Below are 27,682 nucleotides of genomic sequence, written 5' to 3' on the forward strand. Positions count from 1 at the left end.
ATTAGACCTGGCCTCAAGCCTCCCAATAAGGATCAGAGACATAAATATATACTGTCTAACAATTTACCCCAATCCCACTGACTTCTTATAAAAGCTTCCTTGAGGCTGCAATCGAGTTCAATTAGGTGTTACAAGTTCACTGACAGATGTGTTATATATATGTTTGAGAAAAAAAGAGGTTATGAAATACAAACTTCGGTCTTCTTTTGTCTTTTACACCTGCTGGTGACTTTTTAAATCCACACACTGTTTGCCTTTATTCTCCACCTGTCTTGCTCTGTCTCCGTCTGTCACACACGCACGCACACACACACACACACACACACACACACACACACACACACACTTAAAGTCGCACATAAACTCTATTGATGTAGAGTGTGCTTCAGTGAGGAACACATCTGTCAAATAAGTGGATGCCAGTGGATGGAGGACAGAGGGTTTTATGCTAGCATGGAGAGCACTTACTGCAATTGCACACACAGATGCAGCCACACACCAATTTTAAATGCTTTCAGGAAAAAAGTACTTTCCTATTTAATGTACAAGTGCTAAGCATCTTTTTAGAGTAAATCTCACCTCTGTTTCCATCTGTTCATTGTATGCTCTGCACAGATTTAGCCCCTTATGTTTACTGAAGGTCACTATACCCTCACAATGCTGAATCCGCAAACACTCATGTGTTACTATGTGCAGGTAGATGTACCTTCCAAATACAAGGATACTTAAAAGGAATCTCCTAAATTAGCAAGTTACTGTATAATCTGAGAAAAAAGGTCATCTACAGTACCTTATTGTTTTGAGCAGCAACACCGATCAATCTTGAAAGTCATGTCTGATTGCATATCCTCTACTCTTGATTGTTACTTTTTTGACGAAATAATCGCGACATAAGGTTTGCTAACTATTGTTTAGCTTTTGACCACATCAAATGGTCTTCATCAGCGAATGGAATTGGTCAGTTGTCACATGATCAGTCAATTAATCAGCAATATTTCGTTGCCAAACATTCTCTGGTTCCAGCTTCTGCATTGTGAGGTTTTGCTGCTTTTCCCTGTTTTATATTATTACAAACTTAATGTGTTTGGGCTTGGACTGTTTGTTGGACAAAACTAGTAATTTGAAGATGTCACCCTGGGCTCTGGGAAATTGTCAGGTCCATTTTCCACAAATGCCCAAGACATTTTGTGGACAAAACAATTACACAATTATACTCAAAGGTCAAGAATGGACTGTCATGCTTAACTGTAAAGCAACACGGAGGGTCCTAAAAGTGCTATGGATCAAAACATTATAGTGATTGAGCTTGCATGTCAACAGAACCATCCCCATAATAACTGAGAAAACAATTTTGGCAAAACTTGCTTCTTTTACGCTTTAAATAAGACTTTATAAAAGTCAAGAGCTAATCATAAAAATGACTAGTTAGATCTCATTTTGTCCAGACAAAACAAATTGGCGTTTTATTAAATGACACAGAGGCGGGTCCTCAATTTTGATGACAATGAAGCTGAAGGTAAGCAGCAGCAGTAGTCCTTCAGTAAAACAAAGTTAAATTCAGTTATCCATTAATGGTGTTGTAAAGGCCATCAGAGTTGATGAAGCCTATGAAGAGGGAACTTAAATTGCCTCTCTTCCTCTTCATACTGGGTTTAGCTGTTAAGGTGCTGTTTGTTGTGTGATGTTGCACGAAAGGCACAAACACTGACAGGATGAATCAACAAGACAATATGCAGTGACTTGTCAACAGTTGGAGGTTTCTCTGCAGGTCGCCAGCTGAAGGTGACAACACAGATTGTGACTCAAGCTGCTCTCTTTTTCCTGCCGACCTGTCACTCCACAGCACCGCACACCAGGCAATGACAGTCGTATACGACTTTCAGCTGCTTTACATCAGCAATTGGTTATTTGCGGGAGTCATAGAGAGAGGTTAGGCATTATAGCAAAAAAAAAATGACACAAAAATGATTGTATACTGAATGCAACACAGATAGGGGGCTAATATCTCCAAATTAGCACTCCGAGTTCAATCTAATAGTCATTTTAAACCACAGATGTTTACCAAAACTAAATCAAAAATATTTAGAATCATCTAAATTATAAAAAGCTGTCAGGTCTTCCACCTGAAGAGGATAGTGGTGGCATGTAGTGTAAAATGTCCCCTGGTTTGTCTTTCCACCTTAAGCCTCTGGCCATGTGTCCGGTTTTATCAGAGCTCTATGTAGGCGATCAAGCCCCTGGCGTATGTGGGCAACAAGCTGTCCGCTTGCTGTCCCAGGTAACATAATGGAGTAACTGTGTAAAGGCACTTCTCAGGAGAGTTTCTTGTCTTTCTTCATGTTTTCATTAAATAAATTTTTTACGGTTACATTAAAGTTGTTGGAAAAAAAAAAAAAGAAAATCAAGAGTTTGACAATTTAGGAAATATGCTTATTTGCTCTCGTCGTGAGTTAGATGAAAAAATCTATACCACTATAACGTCAATCCATTATATATGAAGCTAACATAGCTTCTGCTGCCAACGTATATCCACGACCTTACACTTCCCGGATTGCTCCATTGCCGCCGGAAATTCCGCCATATGTTCTTCTTTTCTGCCGGATGTCCGTTACCTTACACTTTCTTTGTGTTGGAATTTTAAACTCTGGTTGATTATAGAGGACTATGGTTAACTGCTCCTCAGATCTCTGCAGGGTAAATCCAGACAGCTAGCTAGACTATCTGTCCAATCTGAGTTTTCTCTTGCATGACTAAAACAACTATTGATTGTACACATTCCATCAAAACAAGTTCCTTCCAGGGGCTATTTTTGCAACGCCGCCCATGACGATTGTAATTGGTTTAAAGCAATGCCAATAAACCAGAGCACGTGTCTCTCCCATCCCGGAATGCTGTGTGGACTAGCCAGACCTTCCTCCACAGCGCTGTGGAGGAAGGAAATTCCTTAAACATGCCATATGAGAGCAAAATTACAGGCCTAACCTCATGTTGCTGCCACCAGAGTTAACAAACTGGAATTTAATAGGTAATATGTCATCAGTTTGATGGCTTTATGGTTACTATTTCATGTTGAGAATGGTTTCCCACAGCTCTCATTATATGTCAAATTATTGAGAATGATCATATCAGTGACTTCACATATTTTCTTCTCCGTTGCCATAATGGCCACATAATATGTTAAATAATGCTGCAGCCCCTTTGCTTGTTAAAAGCATAGAATATCTAAATCTTCGAATTGAGTTTTCTGTAATATTGCTTTTGCTTTACACTGTGCATTCAAACCATATTACGTCAATATTTACTATGACAGTCACAGCTTTTCAAAACAATTAGCGATGAATGTGGCTTTTTAATCTTGCAAAAAATATATAATTTTCTCAGTGTGCTGGGACCATAAAAACCAGTCAACATGCTGGAGCTGTTACAGGTGTAAGTTGAGGAGTTGAAGAGGCAGAACTGCTCTCAGCAGCAGGCTGCAGCACTGTGTGGTGCCTGAGGTGTGGTGACATAATGCGAGCTGACAGGTGGCACCATGGGTAATAGGGCTAAAACTCCCATCATGCAGCCCACTGAGGCCCCGTCCTACCTCTCTGAACAAACCAGAAGTGCACATCTACTCACCCCGTGCTACTTACTACACTGTAATCAAAAGCTGCAGGATGGTCACGATTATAATATAGCGTTGAGGTTTGGAGTGAGTCAAATTAACTTAGAACTAAAGCCAAGGGCTGTTTGCACACAGTAGGTATCTTATTTTGAAAAGATTTGGATTAGCCGCAGAGGCAGATGTTGCATCTTGCTGAATTTGGGACTGAAATGACTCACTGCCTCAAATAACTTGTCCTGTTATGATGTTTTAAAAGTTGAAATGTACTTTTTGTGTTTGTATTTAGAAAATCAATATCACTTCACGTATTCCAATGAATAGCACAAACATGAATATTTCTTGCATTGATTTCTTTATTTTTTCCCATCAAAAGAAATGCACAGATCAGCAAAGCTACTACATACAAATGGCCATACAATAGCAATTACATTTTTGTTCTTGTTTGAAGTTGTTCAGTAAATTCTGATGTGTCATTTTTACACTGTGTACCTTGAACATTTGCAGTTATGCTGCATTCAGCAAGAAATCTGTCAAATCAAACCAACGCTGTTCTTCCATGTTCAAATGAAAAAGTTCAGCCACAAACTACATATCTGGACAGCTACTCGTTACTGCTCCAGGAGAATTACTGTACTTACATACAATAAAGAAGAAACAAAAGTTTTGCATAGCTTCATTGTAATGTAGATACAGTACTGTAAGGCACTTCATGAAAAAATTAGTTGTTTTTTTTATCCTACATACAGTAATAAATCTTTTTGCCACTTTATTCTAAAACATCTCAATATGCAAGGTTACAACATCTGGAAAAAAAACTTTTCTTATATCACATTTTTGCGCACTATGTAAATCTACTGAACTCCTCCACTTTTCTTTTGGCATTAAGTCTCAAGTTCAATATTTTCAAAATATTGAAGTTGGGTTCTTGTGCATAATATGACTGACACATTGTCCCATAACCCCACACAACCCAGTGTTTCTCAAAAAGACAAAAAAAATGTTGTGCAATGATTTGGGGTTATGTGGAGTAAAAGGCAACACGCTGTCAAAGACGAGTCCCAAAATAAAAATAAATAAGAACGTCTGGGCAAGTTACAGGTCGTATTCTCATCGATTGGCACTGTACCGGTGGTCACAAGGGTACATCTGACACGGGTAGGAGAGGTTTCTCTTTTATAGATTAAAAAAAAGTAATTTTGTCTCGTCTCTCCTTCGGCCAGTTTGAAGCATTGGCGGGATGGCTGTGCGGTGGTGTAGTCCAGCAGCAGTATGTAGGACTACATTTTCCAGCAGCCCACTTAATATAGATAGAGGTAAAGAGAATGCATCTGCTCTATCCGAATCTTTATCTGGGGATCAATAAAGATTTATCTTATCTTGTCTCTTATCTATCCGAGCTGATCTTCGTACTGTTTGCGGAAGCAATCTCCAGCTGGGAAGAAATCCCAACATCGCTCCTGGTACATCTTCCACACATATGACTCCTGGAGTCAGACACACATACATGGGCATGAAAGTTTTACTCAAAATTAAGTAATTTACATTTTGGACAATGTATATTTATGTATATCTACATTAGGGGTGCAAGATATATCGACATATAGATATTCAAATTGCAATTTTTTATTTAATTATAATTTAAATAATCAACGCTGTCTGAACAAGCTGTAGGGAAGTGAAAGTTTAGGTCGATGACCATGACTTGCTGGCAATAATGCCAGCTGCCATTATTGTTGACTTTATGGCAGTTATCAATAATGCCAGCTGTCATTATAGCCAAATGTCTGTCACATTTATGTCAAATTTACTCAGTTGTAGTCAAATAACATTAATTCTGCAAGTTAACAAAACAACAACAAAATACATTGTGGCTGTTGCCTTGTTATTATGCCCACTCTTTGAATGCCTTGGTCTGTTCATTTTGGTAAACAATGTTTTTTTTTTTAAAATGCAGTCTTTAAAAAGTCTTTTCAAACATAAATTTCAGACAGGTAGTTAGCAGGTAGCTAAGTAGTTGTCGAATATAAATGACAGACAAGTTGTTAATAGAGTTATTCGCAATCTCACAGTTGAACTTTAAGCACATCTTATTGTTTTACTGCCAGGAATCCGGGCTTTGAGGCAGTTTAATGTGACTTACCAGCAGTTTGACATTATTAACATGAATGGCAAAATATGCAGTTGGCACTTTTGCATTTCATTAATATCATGGAGAAATGTCAAGTTTTATCATAAATGTAAAATTCTAATGATGTTCCTTATGGAACACTGGACTGAAACAACAAGCTACTGCATTATTGCATCGGAAGTCTATTCATGTAGAAACAAGATGTGATAATGCTTATTTGCCTTACTATCTTATTATAAAAATAAATAAATCACAATGTAAATTCAACAGCAATACTGGTCAGAAAGATTGCAGTCATACTGTACCTGGCCAGTGTGCTCTGTCTCATCCTTGTTGATAAGGTACATCAGGAAAAACCTTTAGAGAAAGCCAGGCCAATGAGACAAAAAACAACAACTGTCAGACCCAAAAAAAAACAATGACACATTTCAAATCCTCCTAGCTAAATATCTGAGAGGAAAAAAAGAAGGCTTTGCGGAGGTACATTTTACTTTCTTAACACCGTAGTAACAAGATTCAGTGTTACTGTACAAATAACACCATCCCATCTCCATCCCTGAATCACCTGTTGTTTCTTAAATCAAGTTTAAATGGCAACGGGCCGCTGTATCTCTGTGGGCATCGCAGCCTGCCAAATCCTGATGAATACTGTATGAGAGCATGCTATCACAAACCTATTTTCCAATAAAGTTCATGTCATTAAATAGTAATGAAGCAACATAATGAGGTCGCTCTCATATCCTCTGGCCAGCTGACTGTGAGCGCAAATGGACTGAGACCTTCTATTGTCACGGGCATTAAACAGAAACACTGGATAAGCAGGGAGTGCGGGGGGAAACGCAGAGACAGATGGAAAGAATACCTGAAGGGAAACTAGTGTTCTGGATCACTGGGGCTATTAGTGACTTTGGCCATGATGCTATGGTAATGTGCTGAAGCCATCAATCATGTGGTTAAATTACAGAAACACATGTTGGCGAGAGATGACGATAATGATAATCACATTTGCAATAAAAAGTTAAAAAAAAAAAGGTTATATAAAATGCTCGAAGGTGGGATACTTACAGGTAGTTGGCCAAATTGTGCTCTTGTAAGGTGTGAGTCTCGAAGCCGTGAGGAGTTGTGTCAAAGTAGTCGTTACCGATCCCACAAATGAAACATTTGGTCTGGGGACAGAACAGATAATTAGAACACCTGCTCTCTTTTGGACATTTTGCATTATTTTTTAAAGGGGGCCTCCACTCATTTTACACATAAAGATCAGTTCACTCGCCATGGTTAGTACTACTCAGCCTGTGAACAGTTGTATTAAGTCTTCTGAGCTTTCTAAAGTCTGAGAAAATAACAATGAAAGTCACATCACCGGGGTCATCTGGGCTAAAACGTCATTCACTCATATTTTAAACTAAATATTTATTTTCCCGTCACTGCAATCTCTTAAGGACCAAACGTGTGCTCAGAGCTTCATCTGACTGTTGCTTGAAAGACTGAAGAGAGATAGAGAGCTCAAAAAACAAAAGTAGGCCACATGTCTAAACTCAAGCTGTCCTAAAAAGGAAAGGAATTTCCTTTTCAACAGTGTTCAAGTTAAGCGGCTTATTTTCTGTAAAACATACAGACTTAGTACGATATCATCATAATATGACATCACATCCCTTCCTTCTCTTTGTCATAGTACCATGGTGGTTTTAGTCATTTACAACTTACACACAACTTATTTTTGTAGCTCTTATAATACAGTATAGAATGTAATTAAATCATATTATGTTCCTTCAGAGGACAAAAAGCCCTCCCATCCTCAACCCACGCCTGCTTCCCCTGAACGCCTTCAGCGCTCCATAGGTTGGCAAGTACGGGTGAGAATTAAATCTACTCTCACCTCCATGTCCTCTTTGACTTGTTCCTGCTGGTCTCTCAGCTCTCCAAAGGCATCAATAATCAAACCTGCAACCACAGAGGAATTGTAGTGAGCACATCATATGGTATGTACTGTGTCTGTGCAACCACAATGTTACACCCTTGGCTTCTTAAAGATACAGTATGGGCTTTAACGTGGATCTACTACTGATGAGGAATATTACAAACGCTGTGAGGAAGATCAGTGTCTTTGCATTTGTGACTATAAAACACAGTGGTCGTTCAGTAAGTTTTGTTGAAGTGGGATATTTTGTCTTGTGGTAAAACACTACAACAAATAAACAAAAACAACAAAAAAACTCAAATGTGCAAGTACGACGCTGAAGCTCACCCTGGATGATGGCCAGGAGGATGACGATGACGAAGAAGAAGAAGGTGATGTCAAAAAGGATGCGGTAGAGCTCATAGGGGTCCCCAGCTGGGTCCTCAATCTCATCCCCAATGCCCCCTCCTGCTCTCACCCCAACGTACATGTGGAACAGGTAACACTGTGGAAACACAGAGGGAGGCTCTTTGCAAGTCTGGCTGTGTTTATCTTTTCTTTTTCTTTTTTTTTTAATACATGTGATTGATACTTACAGTCATCATGTCATCACACTTCATATCTGGCTCATCCTCATCCTCACTCTTGTTGTAGAACTTCCTGAAGAAGTTGAAGGCCACCACAGTGTAGAGATAGACCACAACTGCTAGCAGGCCCACTGTCAACACCAGCTTGAAAGAAAAACAAAAAAATACAGATCGCAGTCAGTAAAATGTCACTGCAAACTTCCTGTCTATTTATGTACTTGGGCTAGAAACATTACACATAGCTGCCAGCTCCCATTCGTTTTCTATAAAAAGCAGTTAAACCCTCATGAGGAACGCGGGCGGATTGCTGGCGGCAAGAGCAGAGCAGGCAGCAATTGCACACATCAGTTTGACATTTATTTATATAAATACACTCCATACAGACGCAGCTCCTGCACTGATGAACCTAAAAGGCAGCAACAGTGGAAGCAGCATTAAAATATCGGCCTATGTAATTACTGCTGTGCAGTGTTACGTGCCGTTCTTTTTTTAAATTATCAAATAAAAAAAATAAAAAAACTGCATTTGGATTGACGGTGTGATTGATCTGCCCACAGGCAGCTGAGTGCGAGAGGTGTCAGCGATTCCTTACGGCCTCGCCATGTGGGTGCATTTCCACCCTTGGAGATTGACATTCAATTTTTGCCTCAGGTCAGTTGACATGAGAATTCCCTGCAGGAACTGACAGTCCGCATTGAAACTGAAATAAAGGCAATTGAGCCATTTGAACTCAAATGTCAAAGGATACTGGGTTTATCTAAATTCACATGTACGCATCCACGCTCCCTTTACTTGTATCTCTCCCTTTTGCCTTAGTTCTCCCAATTATATCACGAGGGAGAGATGCAATTATTGGATGCAAAGATACAAAAATGGACACAACACATACAATATTTACTAGATGACACATTCTTGCTCAACCGAGCATCATTTTAACATCCATTATACATTATGACATGTTGCACGGAAGGCGACACAAGCCACTAGTGTGATACTTGCCAACAGTGTACAGAAACAGATATTAGACCAAATCAGATTTACAATTTGCCAATATCTTAGCCAAAACCACTTGAAGCATATCAAGGCTTGGCTGCCTACTTTTGCTTCAGAGTCTCTGTACTCTGGTGGTCAAAAATGCTTAGATGAAATACACAAAGTCCTGCAGCTCACACAATTCTTTTCAGAGTATTTGTTTCTTTGCTGATCAAGCAGTAGAACACCGATAACGGTTAACATCTTAAGCAAAATGAGACATTATACATTCTTTCTACAGTTGACAACAGGCTTGACACCAGTATTACACAAAATGCCATCAGTGGCTCGAAGTCGCACATCGAGGAATAAACAGCCGGTGGTTACAACCTAACCCCGACCACTAACTCTGCAGTGACCCCTGCTGCTTGGAGGAAGACCGGCATCCTACAAATCCTTGCCTGTTTGCCGTTATGTGTGACGGAGGAGAGGATGGTGCGAAGGGTCTTGAACCCCATGGCGATGTCCAGCAGATGAGCAGCAAAGAAGAAGTTGTTGTAGTGGCCCAGGATGGACATGGTGGTGTACCACACTAGATACAAGAATGACTGGTAGAGAAGCAAAATGAGAAGTTGATCAGAATCCATCTGTCCGGTCAAAATATCATCAATCAACCCATTCATCAAATAATTCACTCTTCCATCCATAAAACCACAAAACAGAGCAATTCATCATCCCAAAGTGTACTCAAACTTACATTGTCTGTAAACACCACTCCCAATTTCCAGACATGGTACTTTGTGTCGATTGAGCTCAACCTGGCAAAAAAGAAGAAAGGTTGATATGATGGGCTCATATTTCCTATTTGACCTCTATTCTATCTATTTCTGTCTAATCTCTCACCATGACACTAGTGAAGCCTCTTTGACAACCGTTTCCTCTGTAGGGTTGAAATCCAAGGCACTCTTATCCATCCCCAGCAGCTCTGCTATCCTCTCAGCTCCATACAGGTCTCCGTACTTTTTGATCACCTACAAATAGCAGCAAAACAGGAACAGAAGTACACACGTAAGTATCACCAGATTGGGTTTATGGTTTGTGTTTGCATAAAAGAATACACAAAAATTACACCTACTTTGCGTTTCACAAATTTATCCCAGTAGTTGTTGGGGAAGGAACTGATAAAAACAGCAAAAAACAAACAAACAAATCTGCATTAATCCATTGTTTATAAAAGATCATGACTCAGGGGTGAATATCTGTACTGGAGTTGTCTCACGGAGTATTGATGACCAGTCTGTCCCACTGTCCTTTGATGTCATCATCTGACGGCTGCTCTGTGATGTAAAGGCCGGCAAACTCCAACTTCCTCGCAATCTCCTTCTCACGTTTGAACACTACCAGGGGCACCTTGGACACAAAAGGGAATTGCGTTGTTAGTGCAGTAAAGGAAATAACACACAGTGACTGATGTCAACATGCTGCATATTCAGTCCGTTTAGATTAGAAAGACTTTTATTGATCCCAAATTGGGAAATTTCAGCGTTACAGCAGCAAAATATCAGACACACAGCACACATACAGAATATACAAGAAATAATTAATAGGATAGAATACAAGTAATACAAATATTCAAAAAATAAAGATAAAAAAATACAAAAGAAAGAATGTACAAACGTATATACAAGTTGGGAATAAAATGTACGAAAAACTGCTTTACTGCTAAAACAACAGGAAGTCAGCGATCACAACAGCAGGGCTAAAAAGCTTTGTTGAGATCTTATTTTTTACAGTATACAGTAAAAAAAAAAGTATCTTGTAAAATATGTTTAATCAAAACATAAGTGTAGGGCGCCTAGATAGCTCAGTTGGTTGAGCGGGCGCCCATATATAGAGGTTTACTCCTTGACGCAGCGGGCCCGGGTCCGACTCCGACCTGCGGCCCTTTGCTGCATGTCATTCCCGCCTCTCTCTCCCCTTTCATGTCTTCAGCTGTCCTGTCAAATAAAGGCCTAAAATGCCCAAAATAATTAATAAGTATATTTTCTTGTCAGCTGGTGTTACTGTACCTTCAGGTAGTAGTATCCCACTACACACAGGAAAGATATGATAGTGTGTAGTATAGCCAGACAGCGAAGCGTTGGCGCCATGTAACCTGTGCTCTCCTGCAGGACGAAATACTCAAGTGCAGCCTCATCTTCATCCTCCTCCCTGGTTCTGCCTCGACCATCCCAGGGGTCTTCATCGTCTGAGTAATCACCGGCCACCTGAAAGACAATGAGTCGTTTAAAAAGGTGTTTACCAAAGCCCTTACAACAATGTTCAAGAATTATACTGTCTGAATTATGACACTTTAAATTCAAGCTTACTTTGTAGAAGAGCAGAATGAAGTTGATAGCAAAGGCGACAAAAAGTGCCAGGAAGCGGAGGTTGTAGAAGTTTCTGGCAAGGTAATTCTGTGAAAAAAAATATTCCTGTATAAGTTTGTACCACCTTAACATACTTAAGCTAATAGTTCTAAACTAAAGACTTTAAGACAGCTGTGAGGGAAATATCTGACCAGCATCTTGGTCTGGTAGATTTCCAAGCCAGCGAAGAAGCTGGCCATGAAGACCTCTGGTAGTTCTTTCTTCTGGCCGATCCTCTTCTTCGGGGCTTTCTTCTCCACTGGCGGCTCTGGAGGGCCTTCGTCTTTGGCCTTGTCATGGTCCTTCTTCTCGCCATCTTCTGAACTGCAACAATAATTTCTCTATTAGTGGCAGACAGATACAATGCTGCTGCCAGGTCACAGATATACATACAAACACACAAATGCATGTATGCATGTGACCTATGAGGAGAACAAAACCACAGAAGCACAGTACACCCAGAGTCTACCAGATTTACATCCCACATCACATCCCATCAGGAGGCAACTTAAATCTCAAAATTAAATATCTGATATTGTTCGTACTCGAAGCCCCTTTGTGAGGAATTTGAAAATGTTAGAATATTTTAAAAAAAAAAAAGACGGTGTCAGACAGCGAAACACGATGATACACTCTGGGCCATCAGAAAATGTTTAAAGATGTTTTAATCACATACAACTCATATCAATTTTAATTCCACTGAGGATGAACAATGAACAAATTAAGAACACTTACTCTCCTTTCTCTGAATCCGATTTGTAGTCTCCATTTACAGCTCTCTTCTTTGCAGCCAACTAAAACAAAATACATTGTTTTGACCATCTGACAAACTTTTTAAGTGACTACTTAAACAGTTTGTTCTAATAAAATAACAAATGTGTTTCAAGTTTTTAATGTCTCCAGTGTCTATCAGTAAAGACATGATTTGGAAATTGAATTGGATTTAACATGAGTACTGACCTGTGCCTTCTTCTGCTTAACAGCGCTGGCAATGGACGGAGCATCCCCCACCACCACCTCTGACACATCCCCCAAACCTGGCTCAGCCCCGTGCTTTCCCTCCTTCTTGGGCTGTATGTTCAGCAACTCAGCCATCAGGTCTGCCTCTGCTGCATCTCCCTGAGCCATCTGACCCATCTCCGCCAACGCTGACGCTTCACTCGCCTCCATCTTCTCCATCTCCAACACGTCTCCGTGGATCCCAAACTGGGTGGGGTCTGGCATGTTTCCCAAAATGTCCGTCACCTTCATGTTCTTGGCCCCTTCGACGAGGCCACCCCCAAACATGGTGGTCCACAAGATGTGGAAGAAACCCCAAACCAGGCTGTAGACAAAGTGGAAGAGGCCTGTGATGATCATCCAGAAGAAAGAGAAGAAGCCTCGCACCATCTCCCTAACGCTCATCTTCCTGAACTTTCTGTACTGCCGCCTCATGCTCTTGAGAGTGAGCAGCTGGCGGAAGTGGCAGAGGCTTTTTTTCATGGAGATGCAGGCGATTGTAAAAGCTGAGGAAGACTCCAACATCACACCCTCCTCCTCTTCCTCCTCCTGCTTTTCCACCACACTCTGGTTGTCGACCTCATCTTCCTCCGGACGCTCTGCTGGGTCTGGCTCGGAAATTTGAGAAGCCAGCTGCATCTCGAAGATGGTGTCCTCGCAGAAGTTGACAAATAGTTCCATTTTCTCACTCTCCCCGCCTTCGTTGACGACATCGAAAATAAACTGCCGCTTTGACTCTTTCACCTGAGGCTTTTCCCACTGGGTGCGACTTGACTCACTGATCTCAAAGTAGACTCTCTCGATGCGCTTGGCTCCGCCCATGATCTCAATACGACCTAAATAAGGCTCAAAGTAGCTGAGGACACTCTCAGCCAGGTCGAGGAACGTTGAGAGACGAGCATCATGAGGCATATGCTCAGAGAGATTAGTCAGCAACACAGCTACATTAAAGCCAATGTCCTTGGCGGGTTCATGAAATCGCTCCACAAACTGTGTGTAGTTGAACATGTCGTTCTCATCAGCCTCAGCGCACGAGAGAAGAAACTCAATCTCAGACTGGGAATACTGTTTCTGGTTCTCCATGGACTTCTGGAAATCTTTCTTTGAGATGACCCCTTTCCTCTCGGGGTCATACTCCTTGAAGCTGTCCGAGGTAGTCAGGTCCTTCAACTTGAGGAACATGTCGAAAAACTTCAGGATCATCTCCACGTTGCTGGAAGATTCCACCAAGGTGTCCACCATTTGTTTGCCAATAGTACCATTGACAACATTACCTGTGAAGTTATGGAGAAAGAGACCAAAGCAAAGTTTGTTAGTACACACGTTCACAGGCAACACTCTATGCAGATTATGCAAAGCGGCTTTGCTAAATATTTGATTACATTCCAAGCAAACAAATCCGTTTAATGAAAGTCATAAAAGAGACAATATCCTTGCAAACTCATAATGCTGGCACAGCTCATGTGGTGACTCATCAAAAAGTAAACCTTCGAGTAGGGAGAGCATCATGACGATCATGTCTTTCTGCAGGTCCAGCAGCTCCTTCAATAAATCAATCTGACTGGAGTCCTGTGCGGAGAAGACAAAAAGGGAAACCTAGTGACTCACACTACACTATCACACAGACTACTGATGGCCTCCCTGTAAAAGTACAGCCATCATTGTCTAATATCCCTGAGAGATCAAGGCTGCCTCAGATTGTGGGGACCCACAATGGCCCTGCTGGGGCCCAGAAGGGCCTTCTAGGTAACATCCATCCATCAGCACCAGGGTTAATGTTATTTTACTGTCTGAGAGCAGATGGCTAGGTCCGTCTGACTCAGTTAGGGTCTCTATGGAATCTGTATTCGGCATGCCATAAATCTGAGGCGTACTTTGATGCGCTAAATCAAAACCCCTCCACCTGTGCTCTCCTTCATACAGGCTTCTACTGTCCTTTCTGATGACCATGAGATAAGGTTAGGCAGCTGGATTTTATCCCATTTCCGGCTTATTGGTGGAAATATCATGGATTTGATGGAGTCATACATCATATACTGTAGCTGATTGGAATGACATATGTAATTATACTGCAGTAGCCTGAGGTTATCCTCAAGCCTGGAGAGACCTCTAGTGGCTACAGATATTTTAAAGGAGCCTCTGTCTGACAAGGACACATACCACTGGTGGATGAATTATTCAGATTTTTACTTAAGTAAAAGAAGCAATACTGCTAAACAAAAGTACTCCATTACAATTTAAAATTTGACTTCAGTAAAATAACCACTTAAATGGTATATGACTTAAACACTTGGCTAAAAAAAACATTTTTGCTTATACATTAATGCAAACCCTGATTTGATTCCAGCAGGCTTCCTTTGTTGCACGTCACACAGAAATTGAATCTAGTAGTTGATCTAGTGGAGCTAATTTTAACCACTTTATAAACTTAAATCTATAATACTGTATCACATTTTATAAAATATGTTTTATAAATATGTAAAACCTTAATCTGCAACTATACTGAGAGAAATATAAATGAATTGATTGATTGATTGATGCTAGTAGCTGTCAAATACATGAAGTGGATTCCCTCTGTAGTGGAGTAGAAGTATAAGGTAGCATAAAATGGAAACGTTCGTCAGTACAGTACAAAAACATGGCAGCACCGCCACTTTGCAGACAAAAGTACGAACCTGGGATAGTTTCATCTGCATGTTGGCAAAAACATGCAAGAAGCCCACCACTGCGTCCCAGAGCCTGCTGTGAGCCAGACTCTGCTGGTTCCCGATACATGGGCCCTGGAGCACACAGCACAGAGAACACACAGAGCGAGGAGAGATAATCACAGAGCATCAAAATCAGACGTTTGAGCTCATGATTTTAATTAGCGCTTATTGTGGTGCAGTGTGTTGTGATATGGTACCTGTATATACTCAGTTAAAGAGTTGAAGACCTGCTTAGCCACTGCCAGTGCTTGGGAGAAGTTTCTCTGACCTGCCTCATCTATAATATCCTTACCAGAGTAGTACCAGTAGAAATCACTGATGGATTCCTAATAGAGGAAAGAAGAAAATGATTTGGCACATTAAAGAACATAAATGAATATGATTTTTTTCTAGTCTGTAATAATTTCATACCTGGAGTCTTAGTAGGTAGTCTACAGTACTAATGATGATGTTAACAGTAGTTGTGTTCCCTGTCTGAGTCCTCAGAAAGTTTTGAAAATCTAAAACATTTGACAAAATAAGAGGAAAGATATAATTGGTTGTCGTTGAGTAGATTCACGCCATCCAGCCTGTTGTTTAGAGACATGCAGCTCTTATTTAATTTTGGTTAATGGAAAAAAGTGTCCACCTACCATTGTTGTGGCCTTCACAGAGAAGCTGTAGAAACCTAAAGAGATCCTTAGTAAACTCATCATTCTGCAGAACCTTGGAACCTGAGGACAGGAAATGAGATTCACTGCCCCTTTCAGTGATAAGAAGGTCAGAGACCCATTTTTATTTTTAATATCAGTACAGGCATATGGGCTTGCATAGCTTTCACTTCCTCATAAAGCTGCTGTCTGGCTGTCAAACAGCATCAAATTATGTGCACTATATTTGAAGTTCAGAACACACAGACGAGGTATAGTGCATCATTTTATTTATAATAGCAATAAAACTAAGCTTTTTTGTTTCTTACAATAAAAGCTTTGGGAGATTTGTTTTTTATTACACGCTGGTTAGTATCATCAAAATGAACAAAAAAATAAAAAGTCCGACACAGGTGACAAGCACTGACTTCTTACAAAAGAAGAAGTGGAGAGATGTGAGTCAGTTTGGGGCACCTGACCATGGACTGAACAATCTATCCAGATGTCATATAAGCATGCATGCGCTCCTTCAGTCCAAGGTACAAAGAAGGTGGTTGTATTGCATTCAAGGGAGGAGGAGGAGGAGGAATGGGGGTAAAGAGGGATTGGAGGGGAATGAGGAGAGCGAGGAAGGAGTTGAACGGAGAGCAATCAAGATGTCAGCATTGCATAAAAATGAGTAGAATCTAAACCATGTATTTACCCCGCTCACTCACGTTGACTGCGACCGATGAGATAAAAAACATGATCAGGAGAAAACAAACAAACAAACAAAACAAAAGCAGACATAAGCAAAGGAGAAGACATTGATATTCAATCAGAAGAAGTAGGAACAGGAGAGAGTGATAGCGCTATAGATATATCTTTACATACTCACATTGATTGGCGACAATGACATGCGGTTACAATTAAACAAAGTCTTGAAGTGCAGTCTGCTCACTAGGGCAGGTGTTTAGACTACAGGTTAGACAGACTACAGGTTAGACAGAAGACTAACAGTTACCATCACTTATGCCTGAGTTCATGAGGTGAAAATGAGCTGGAATATGCATGAAAAAACCCATATCTTTATACTGTATGCAACCCATCAGATAGAATAGAGACCTCTGATTAAATGTGGATTTTCATGTGGATGTACTTGTGACTGATTGCTTTTATATGGCAGACAAGGCTCAGACAGGACTTAGACATACAGTAGCACAGGTTTATCTGTATTATGATGATGACATACAACATGACACACAGGAGACACACGTGACATGGAGATGGGCTCGCACAACAGCAAACTAAAGAGCAGGTGTTTTGTCAAGCTAATGCTGCGTCCTTCGTCTTGCAGCCAATTACAAGCCTGACTAAAAGGACGGTAACGCCATGAGTCAGGATGAGCCACATCATGCCACAATAAGGTGTCCTCAGCGGGATCTCTTACAGCTCGCACTGCGGTGTGGGCCACATCTGTAACACTGAGTGGCTGAAAACGTTTAGTGTTGCTGAAGAAAAAGGTGCGTCTGCTGCACAAATAAATTTAGACATTCCACAACCCGTTTCATTGTCGAGTTACAGAGATACTCTCAGATCAGCATTCAGCAAAAACACAGTGAAGTACATAAATTACTTACTTTAAGTATTGAGATTATGTCTATATTGTTTTTTTCCGTACGATACACATCATAGAATCGCACTATGCCACAGATATAGACTTCGTCTAAAGATTCTTATTCAGTACCACATTAAGGTCATAGATATATCTTGTATCTTTGTGATTAAAAGTCTCCTGTTAGAAGACACATTAATCACTCATATTGTTTGTAATCAATGACAGTCTCAGAGACGTTTACCACGTGTAGCATCCTCACTTACTTGATCCTTCTTCAGTAACCATCCCCAGACCTTCAGCTTTATTTTGCCTTTCAAATGCATTTAAGTCCAGGACACTATAAGAGACAAAATACAAAGCCTGAATTACTGTATGATACATTTCATTTCTATATTCTGTATTTCTGCAATATGTATTTTAAAGTGTTATTCTAGAAATGTAGTATTGCACTTCCTTTAAGTTAGTGTATTCATAAGAGACAGTTCAAACTATAATGGTTAAAACAAATGATAATATCCTGACTTTTAGTCCCTAATATAGTTCAGATCTCCAAAAACACTGGATCCTACACTTCCCATAATTCAACCAATTAAATAGCATGTTTTAATTAAAGCCTCCCTGATTGGTAAAAATCTTTCAACAGCCCCAGTTTGTAAATGAGGCCTTCTGTTATACAATATTAGTCTCCAAGCTCAAGCTCAGATAAACCCAATGACATCATCAGGGTTATCTCCACTGTTCTCACAGGTACTTCCTGTGACCAGTAAACTGACATTTCTGCGTGTAGTAGGTGGAGGTTATGGCTTCATTACCTGCAAGACATCATCAGTCCAGACAAACTTTTGAAAAAGCCAACATCTCTTTTTTCCTTCAGGTAGTCCAGCATTTTCTGCATCAAGAATGAAGCACAATAAATAGTGGGCTGATGCTGTCAACTATACAAATTGTGCATGCTGACTGATGTGTACCTGCTGCACCAGTATGTTTCCCCCGTTGAGGACAGAGATGCCTAGTTTGAGGGTGAAAGTCACCATAGCACCAAGCCGACCTGATGACCGCAAATGATATATCATACAGTGGCGATACCAAAGGTGGCAGTTATAAGAAGGCAGACAGATGAATGTGTCTCTTCCTACCTTTGCTGGCACTGATCATCTGAAGCACCATCTCCGCAGCTCCTCGATCATGTAGTCTGGCTTGCTGGTACAGCATCTTTTGCTTCTCCATTTCCTTTTCCTGTATCAAATGATAACAGTAAGCACCACTTCTGAATATGTTTAAAAAACAAAGTGAAATTCCGAAGAGTATTTCTGAGAAATCAATAGCACCTCAAATGTTTTCTCTTTCCCTTCAACATCTTCTTCTTCTTCACCTTCATCACAACTCTAAAAGAGAATGCAGAATGTCAAACCTGCAACATGTTGCTTAACAGCAGCATACATTTTAGTAAAAGCAATTTAGAGAAAAAGTACCTTTGCCATCATATCTGCATATGCAATATACAAGGGATCCTCTTCCAAAGAACTAACAAAAAGGAAGATAAATATCTGGTGGTTAAACTTTGTGTAGCACACAATCACATCTTATTAATAATAATAATAATAATAATAATAATCATAAGAAGAAGAAAGTTCCAGTGGATATATTTATAGTCAAAGCAACGTATGTAGAGTAAGCAGCACGACTACTGATAAATACTAAAAAGAACTGCTTGTGTTTCAGTCCCAGTGTGAAATATATGTTGATGATTTATCTTAATGCAGCTCCTTATTAGCTAAGAGACAGGCCAAAACTAGTATGTAGCACAGATGGAGCCAAACATGTTGGTGCCAGGTGGCCAGGTGTGTGACAGTGAGTGTGTATTCACCTGCACTCAGTCAGAGCGTTGTGGCTGAAATGTAGAATGAGCTGGTGGAGAGGGTCTGGCTGCTTTCTGACCTCCTCCTCTTCCTCTTCCTCCATCTTAGGCTGCGTTTTCTGGACAAACCCATGCAAGTACATACTGGAGCTCAGGCATGTAGTCTCAATATCCGCTATATGATCCCAAAATACTTTGTACGAGCAGTAGTTACAGTAACATTGAACTGATACTATTACTGTACTATACACCACTTACCTTAAGAAAATAAGGTTGTATCAGAAAAAAAGACAGTAATAGCATACACTGATAGCATGCAGACAATAAACCACAAGTGTACACACACACACACACACACACACACACACACACACACACACACCTCAGAGAGATCCAACAGGGCCACGAGATCTCACACTCACATTCACACACAGTCACACACAGCGGATGATGTTCAGCAGTGTTAAAAGGTGAAGAATGGAGTTAAGCATGACTCTCCATGAACCTAGTTTACACTTTATCATAGACTTCCTATTCCATCACGATAGCAAACACATTGGAACTTCTTTTCTGTAGTGTTGCTGCAAATATGTGTGCTTGGTTGGCTAGATCATAAAGTTCTTCATCTGTCATACCACATTATGTGGTGCTCTGTGGCTTTTATTTCAAATAGTGTGGAAATAGATGAGATTTTCAAAAGCTGTATTACCAGTAATTTAAATTGTTATCTTCATTTCATTATTTAAAAAAAACAAAAAAACACACCCATTGGCAAAGTAGGGTATATCAAGTTCCAGCGTGCCTTCATGATAGCCTCTTATTCCACATCAGAAAACTGAATTTGTTAAACTATTACATGAATCCTTGAAGCACTTTTAATCAATCTCTGCATATTTTGCTGTAGGTTATCAGGTGCTACAAAGTGCCGATGAAGAAGCACTTGTATGAAGTAACTGTAATGTTTTATGATTGTTCAAATTTAAGAAAGACACTACAACTTTCAGAAATTTCATTGGTAAGGTGAAGCATCGACGGAGGATGCCCTCTTACCGATGTTGGACGGGACTTGATGGTCGAAATACACCAGCTGGCTCTGACATCAGCGGTGATGTCATGCTTGCCAAAAATGGTTGTGTGTGTGGTTGAGAAACATCATATGGGTGACTGAGTGACCCAGTGTGTGTGGTGGAATTGGGGCACTTTTAATGATGACAAGTAAAGGAAAGTGGTGCTGTAGGGGCGACGCTCAGCTCCCCACAGCACATGGCTAACAACAAGAGGGCACTGGGGGATGCAACAAGTACTTACTGCAAGATCCTGCACTAGCTTCTCCTCAAAAGAGTACTCCTCTGTTTCTATCCATATTCTCTGATAGGCCAGGAGGAAGAGGTTAATAGAGCGATGCCTAAGGAAGGGTAAGAGGAGATTAGCCTGGGTTAGATAAGAGCAGAGCAAAGGAGGGGAGAAGACCCTCAAGGAGAGGTTAATGCAGGTTAGTTTAGGATACTGGCACATCCAGCTGGTCACCTTAGAGGAAACTTGTCATGAATAGAGTTGCTTCAACATTGCTTAGAAATAGAGAAATGCTCTCTGCCTTGTCATCAGCAGGCATGAATCGCAATTCTAGAGTAGAATAAGGAGTTGATCTGAACTTTGATTGTGTTAAGCACCCATGTATCTGCACGTCAGCAACAGTTAAAGGGATAGTTTGACATTTAAGGGCTGGCTCTCAGTGCATATTTAGCATTCAGACAGTGGTATCAATCTTCTCATCAAACTCTTGGCAAGAAAGCAATTATACAAATATCTCCTAAAATGTTAAACTATTTGTTGCATTACTGTACAGATATGGACCAGTGGAAAAACCAGCGGGAATATTTGAATGGGAGTTGCATTTGTAGCATAAACCGTGCCTGGAGGAAAGCGAGGGGTACAATAGTTAAGAAAGGTATGCAAGGTCGTACAGTTGCAACGTTGGATCAGAGCTACGTTACCATCAGCATGGAGAGCAGACGGTCATAGTCTGAGCTCTCATGCATTATCTCCAGCCAAATATGTCAATAGGCTTTCAGGAAGAAATTATTGTTTTTGTGCCTGAGGGGATGAGGTACAGTAGAGTGTGATATTGAGGAGAGAACAAAGGCTGAATAAAGAGACAAAAGATGACATTTGAATGTGTGAATCTCCGGAACCGTCGACATTATCCAGAAATTTCACATCCAGCCCATCCACAAATCTATTAACCCAAACAAAAACCATCAATTGCGCCCGCATTGTAAATACTGTCTAATAATTATTAGCTACTGCATACTGTGTCATATTTCACTGTCAACAACTCTGAATAAATGAGTCATGCTGTCAGGCAGGCAGGCAACATCGTCTCAGCCCATATTGAAGATGGCCACCCCCAGGTTGGGCCTCATAATTGTTTTCCTCCCTACTGTAGCTCTCTGCCTGACTTCATGTGATTGAGTTACAGAGCAGCAGGGCATGAAATTGCTAGTGTCCTTTTTTTCTACTTCTTGATAACAGCTGCGGGCCAGACATTTGTCCTACAAATGCTGGGAGGGAGGCTGTGCATTAATGCAGGGTCAGAACCCAGGAAGAGAGAGAAATTAGGGTTGGGAGTCAGACAAAAGAAGAAGAAAAAGAAGAAGAAGAAAGTGTGGTTGTATTTGGCCAGCAAACACAAAGAGCAAACACTGGCTACACAATTTCTCATCTACTACTAGTACCACAAGGAGCTCTCTGCTACTTTTGAATGAGTGTCGTGTTGGATTCACCATCATTAGGCTGTTTAACATGGTTTTAGGCAAAAAAACGATGTAGAGGCTGTAGGTGTAATGTATGCAGTCATACCGTGGCAGATTATAAAGTGGAGCCATGCGGAAGCAGGCGACAACCGCTCGCTTCCTCTGCTTGGACAGCAACTTCTGCCATACACATTTCTTGGATCTCAATGGCTGCTCCACCTAATAGGAGTAGAATAAGTTAAGATTACATGTTTAATTAACACTGGAGTGGCATTCTCTACGAGGAAAACTCATCTCTGATAAGTGATAGCACTTTCATCAGGTTTTTTCCTCAGCGGTACTATTTCTTTAGTAACTCATCGTGTGAAAAGAGTGAAAGAAGAAGTGCAGGAGAAGACCCTGTGCAATTTTTCTGTCAAGGATTACTGCAATTTATGTTTCGTCACTCACGTGAAACCAAGTAAAAACAGAGTTGATTCTATGCTTTTTTGTGGCTGTACCAACCAAAGTGCACAAAAATGGAACTGGAATTGTTGTGATCTCGCAATATACTGTACACACAAGGATGTGAATGACCAGAGCTTTTACTATGTGCTATGGTGAATGAACAGGTGAGTGTGTGACCATATCCTATGCAGATGTTCAGTACTGACTCTTTGGCAGCATATTTAATGTGACATTAGCTATATGATTGGTGACCCTGCACCTTCACAGTTGTTTAATGAAAAAAAGCACCCTGGGTGTGATTAGCAGCTCATTATAAGTTTGGATCTGCATAAATGTTTGAGCCCGACCTGCTCCAGGTTGAAGACAGCAGCAGATATTCTCTGGATACGGTCCACCACCCTCTCAGGGTCCGGAGGCCCCTCGCTTCTCATCGCTATGTCCTTGTACAGGTTTAGCTGCCACCTCACTGCAGGGTCCTCTGACTGAGAGTGTGTTACAAAGACAGATGTGAAGTACAATGCATAGAGTCTTTGGAAGCCAATAACCACAGAGTCATTGATTTCAACATGCTCACCTTTTCTCGAAGATGCAGATTCTGCCGAATATGATCTTTGACTTCTTCATCTGTGTCTCTCTTAAACAAAAGCAGGAATAGGGATGCAAATGTAAAGCTTACAAATCTTTCAAAGAAGTGTTCTGGTTTGAGTGTAAGAGTAGATCGTCACTTGAAGCAGTGATCTCATTAGACCTACATCAAATGTGTGGCCAGTGCATGGTCACATAAAAGTTGTCTCACCAGGAGGTAGCGAGTCTTGGCTAGAGAGATGAGCTCCTGGTCTCCTGGGGTACACATGTTGAGGCCGATTGGCAGCATCTTCTTCAGAGCAGCCACAATCAGCGAGGTCTGGATAGAGTAGAACTCACCACGCCTTTTCTTGTGTTTCCTCTCCTGGTCTTGTCCTCCAGACTGAAAAAATCATGATTTTAACCTCAAACAACACAAAGTGGGGAATAAAAGAAATTATGGCAGCTTGATACGCTGGTCCTTTAAAAAGGTAATACATACCATTTTCCCAATTTTGCCAGGATTAATGTTGCACTAAAGCACTTGCTTTCAACATTTAAACTGATACCTTAACAGTATTTTGTTGGAGCTCAGTTAACAGTGGGAGAACTCTCACTGTATCTGAACAAAAGCCAGATGCAACTGAGGCATTTATTTTTCAGGCCTGGCAAAATCTGTGACCAGACTTAATCCGGGCCAGTGAAGCATAAAGAAGTTTCACACCTCAGCAGAAAAACAGAATTAGCAGACTGATGCTGTTAAAACAGCAAGACGTTACCAGTGAGGGGAAATTGCACTTTTGTTCCAAGTTGAAGCAGCTGGCTCAGTGAAAACACTAATTCCCCCCCCCCACACAGACACACACACACACACACACAGCAAAACATAATAATAAAAATAGCATGAGGTAACTATTGGCCAAACACACCAGGGTACCACAATCCATCAACAGCAAACACACCAATGGCATGTGATCACATGATTTGCGACAGAAGGGCTGAGCTTCATTACTCCTGATGAGATGTGTTCTGCCCAAAAGGCAATGAGGAATGAGCAAAGTTACCATGTCACACATGGTGATGAATGGAGGCCACAAATAATCAGGTAACTACACTATAGACAATATAGCACAGCTGCACAAGCTATTGGCTTTTCTGCTTAGCGACCAGAGCATATAAGCCAATAAGCTGGCAGGTAAACAGCACATGCACTGCATCACTCTACCTTCTCCTTAAAGGACTGTTTGAGATAGAGAGAGACAGAAAGAGAAAGGCAGATAGAAGAAAAGGATGAGAGGGCAATTAATGGAGGCACACAGTCCTCACATGGACGTGCACTGCGATGAAAACCATTTCTTTGGCTTTAAACAGATAAACCAGGCAGAAAAGAAAAGAAATGTTTTAACCCCTGTAATGCTGAAGAGGGCTAAAGGTATGAATGTTAGTTTCTGTCATCTGCTGTATCAAGCTTGCATGCAATAAATTCATACACGCATACACACACACAGTCATCAGTCAAAGTCCATTTTATTATAGTCATGTTATTAGCAAAGAGGTTCTCTACTCCTCTCAGTCGTGTTTACACATAGTTCCTCTGAGATTGTCATGGGCATTTTACATGTTAACATGTACACATAAGTGGTGGTGTTAACATGGCTGAGAAAAGGTTAACATGTATTTTGCTCATTCATACTAATCCTGCTTATTTTTAATCTTTCTCACACACGTTCAATGGTTCAAGGATACCGTTTCACACGACTAAAAGGGTTTTAATCCACTGCCAGAACAAGGACAGAAAGTTGACAGTGTTGAGAGGTAGGTGGCAAATACAAAACCTACCTTAGACATCTTGGTTTTATTATCCCCGGTCAAGAAGGAAAGGTTGTTGATTTCATTTTGGACCACAAAGTTCTGCTCTTCTCTTTTGAAATTCTTGAGAAAGACAAATGTCGAAGAAAGATCAGTGTTCCAATTCAGAAAAGCTGGCTGTTTTTTGGAGCTAAGCATACATGGAGATGAGAGAACGTACATGTGACTTGCACCAGAGGATAAATATCTCAGCGACCATTCTGAAGAGCTCATTGGAGTCCGCGTCTGGTTCTTTCAGCCACCTTGACCTGCAGTAAAGGTGAGAGATTAATACATCATCTGTATTTCTTCTGCAAACACTACACATCTGCCTCATCTCTTCCTAAATACTCATTTAAAAACAACTCTATCATCTGCTCCGCAGTGAGCAGACCTGTTGTTGTCCACATAGCGGATTAGCATGGGGTAGAAGGCATACAGGTCCCTGCAGAGCACGGCAAACTCGTCCAGGATGAGCAGCTCGGCCTCCTGGGTGTCACCCTTGCTGTCAGCCTTCAACAGCTCTTCCTCAGACACTACCTTCACTGTCTTCTTCTTCAGCTTCTCCAGTGTAGGCAGGAAGTGGCTTTTCAGCAGGTCTGCACGGGCCTTGCTGATGATGGGTTGCACGTACACTGAACAGTGGCAGACGAAATGTCACTTTAAATGTTAAAATGTCAAGGTATCTCAGAAAGTTGCCAGTATTAGTAGTTGCCAACATTTGCATATAAATAATGCCCAATTTTTTACTTTTTCCAAACAAAAGTAAACCACATTAGCAATTCAACCATTGAAGCTTTTACATTAGCTACATTTCCTGTTCTAAACTCAAAAAAAGATTTGTAGCTCTTTTGCTGGTGTTCTAGTGAAAGTAACGATTTGCAATTTTTTGGAATAAATAACATTAAATAAAACAGGGTATGAGCAGGTCTTATGGTTCATGCAGGATTTCTGTGAGATGGTAAAACGACACTGTTTCTTTGAAAAATAAAAACGTTAAAAAAAGAAAAGCAGCCCATGACCACCTGCAATCCTCTTCATCCAGGAGGCCTCATCGATGCCCAGGTTGTTGTTAAGGATCTTGAGGATGTTGCCGAGAATGAGGCTGAGGTTTTCTGAGGTGACGGTGGTGCAGCAGACGCTGACCCCGCTGGCTGGCTGGTTCTCGGGGCCCCTCTCCCACCAGTAAGACAGATAGTTACACAGCATGGGCAGCACCACCTCGATAACGTGAGGCATTTCTGTGTACCGCGCTCCAGACTCAGCCATGTCATTAATGTCCTTCATCAGACCGTCTAGCCGCGGCATCCCGGGACACATCTCCTTGACTGAGTCTGCTATGCCTAGGTCTAAAAACATCACAGGGGATTTACATGTCATCAAAATGACATTTTTCATTTTTTGGGGGGGTATTTCTCAAACTGAATATTACTTAAGCACAGTGAGTGTGCTGACATACACACAGCAGATATACACATAATGTACAAAATGTATGATGTATGTAGGAAAAACATATATCAGCCTTTTCTCATACTGTAGACAACATCTCAAAATGATAAGATGTTTGTAAATTGTTGTCGTTCATTATCCATAATAGCGGGTTAATCTGCCACCTTGGTCCACCGCTGGTAATTAACTTATTTGAGAATAATTACATATATGACTCACTGGCTCGTTCTCTGGCGCTCTTAGTATTAAAGACGGAGCAGGGGTTGTACGTGTTGAGTATCGGCTCCAGGAAAGCCACAGGCATGGCCCCAGCCAGGGTGGCCAGACACTGGCCAAGAGCTGGTAGCTGTCTGTGGGACACCGAGAGGAGCAGAGTTGGTAAAATCTGTGTTGAATATCAGTTGGTTTCATCACTGAGGTTTTAATCACTTGACACAATGTTGAAGCTGAGATACCTTTCTACATAGATGTTTTTCCCAGTACCCAGTGCATAGAGACTGGTCAGGATTCGATAGCAGGACACTTGGACATCATCCACTGGAAAAGATAAAGAAAATTAAAAGTCCCCTTATTTATAGGGGGGGAGGGGGGCAGGGGGGCAGATATGTCCCATGGTGTCAGGGTGTAAGAAGCAGGTAATCACATAAGCTTAATATCAACACTAGACTCCAGTTTTTGTAGCTGCCTCTCGCACAATATGTTTAATCATTCCTCTGCTGTCGGGACTCACAAAGCAGGTCGACTCCAAAGTGGTGTTGAGTGATGTGTTCAAACAGAGCAGTTAAAATGGGGAGCAGAGCTACGGTGGTGTAGTTGATATTCTGCGACACGCCTTTCATCTGGGAGCGAGAGTGAGTGAACTTCCCCAGCTTCAGGTTCTCGAACGTTTTCTCCAGGTCCTCTGCGGCGTTCTCAAAGAACGTCCTCAGCCCCACCCTCACCAGCTCCGAGCCCGACTTCATCACCGTCCTGTTGGAGTGAAAGAGAGCGTGATAAACGACTAGAACCAAATGACTAAATATGCAAGGGCAGGGCTATAATAAACCACTGGATACACCCTTGGTATGCAAAGGACAACACTGTTTACCCACATTCGGACACGGTCAAAAATGCAATTACTTCACTCTCACAATCACTGAAGGTTTTAGTCATGAAATATGAGACATTGAGTATCAACCTGACAGCCCTTGAACTGAAACATCAATGATTTATTTAATGAATAAGGTGA

At 41.1% G+C, this 27,682-nt stretch overlaps 1 protein-coding gene across 1 annotated transcript in view; it reads right to left on the reverse strand.

Moving 5' to 3' along the window:
• Positions 1-3,951: 3,951 nt before the first annotated feature.
• Positions 3,952-27,682, reverse strand: part of LOC144535601 (ryanodine receptor 3) — a 115,306-nt gene continuing 91,575 nt past the window's right edge. The window contains 42 exon segments of the mRNA XM_078278139.1: positions 3,952-5,091; positions 6,041-6,092; positions 6,801-6,901; positions 7,615-7,679; positions 7,984-8,140; positions 8,232-8,366; positions 9,656-9,802; positions 9,952-10,012; positions 10,098-10,225; positions 10,330-10,372; positions 10,474-10,604; positions 11,264-11,463; positions 11,554-11,650; positions 11,755-11,926; positions 12,338-12,396; positions 12,563-13,875; positions 14,089-14,170; positions 15,277-15,381; positions 15,507-15,635; positions 15,721-15,809; positions 15,942-16,022; positions 16,642-16,659; positions 17,799-17,872; positions 18,348-18,424; positions 18,504-18,583; positions 18,672-18,771; positions 18,864-18,920; positions 19,008-19,059; positions 19,403-19,512; positions 21,388-21,487; positions 22,253-22,365; positions 22,941-23,075; positions 23,168-23,227; positions 23,390-23,560; positions 24,383-24,397; positions 24,997-25,089; positions 25,187-25,274; positions 25,400-25,640; positions 26,031-26,354; positions 26,674-26,804; positions 26,910-26,991; positions 27,185-27,423. Coding sequence (XP_078134265.1) covers positions 4,996-5,091; positions 6,041-6,092; positions 6,801-6,901; positions 7,615-7,679; positions 7,984-8,140; positions 8,232-8,366; positions 9,656-9,802; positions 9,952-10,012; positions 10,098-10,225; positions 10,330-10,372; positions 10,474-10,604; positions 11,264-11,463; positions 11,554-11,650; positions 11,755-11,926; positions 12,338-12,396; positions 12,563-13,875; positions 14,089-14,170; positions 15,277-15,381; positions 15,507-15,635; positions 15,721-15,809; positions 15,942-16,022; positions 16,642-16,659; positions 17,799-17,872; positions 18,348-18,424; positions 18,504-18,583; positions 18,672-18,771; positions 18,864-18,920; positions 19,008-19,059; positions 19,403-19,512; positions 21,388-21,487; positions 22,253-22,365; positions 22,941-23,075; positions 23,168-23,227; positions 23,390-23,560; positions 24,383-24,397; positions 24,997-25,089; positions 25,187-25,274; positions 25,400-25,640; positions 26,031-26,354; positions 26,674-26,804; positions 26,910-26,991; positions 27,185-27,423 — 5,803 coding nt within the window. The 3' untranslated portion in view covers positions 3,952-4,995.

This window comes from Sander vitreus, chromosome 20 (assembly GCF_031162955.1).
Source record: "Sander vitreus isolate 19-12246 chromosome 20, sanVit1, whole genome shotgun sequence".
NCBI classification, from domain to species: domain Eukaryota; kingdom Metazoa; phylum Chordata; class Actinopteri; order Perciformes; family Percidae; genus Sander; species Sander vitreus.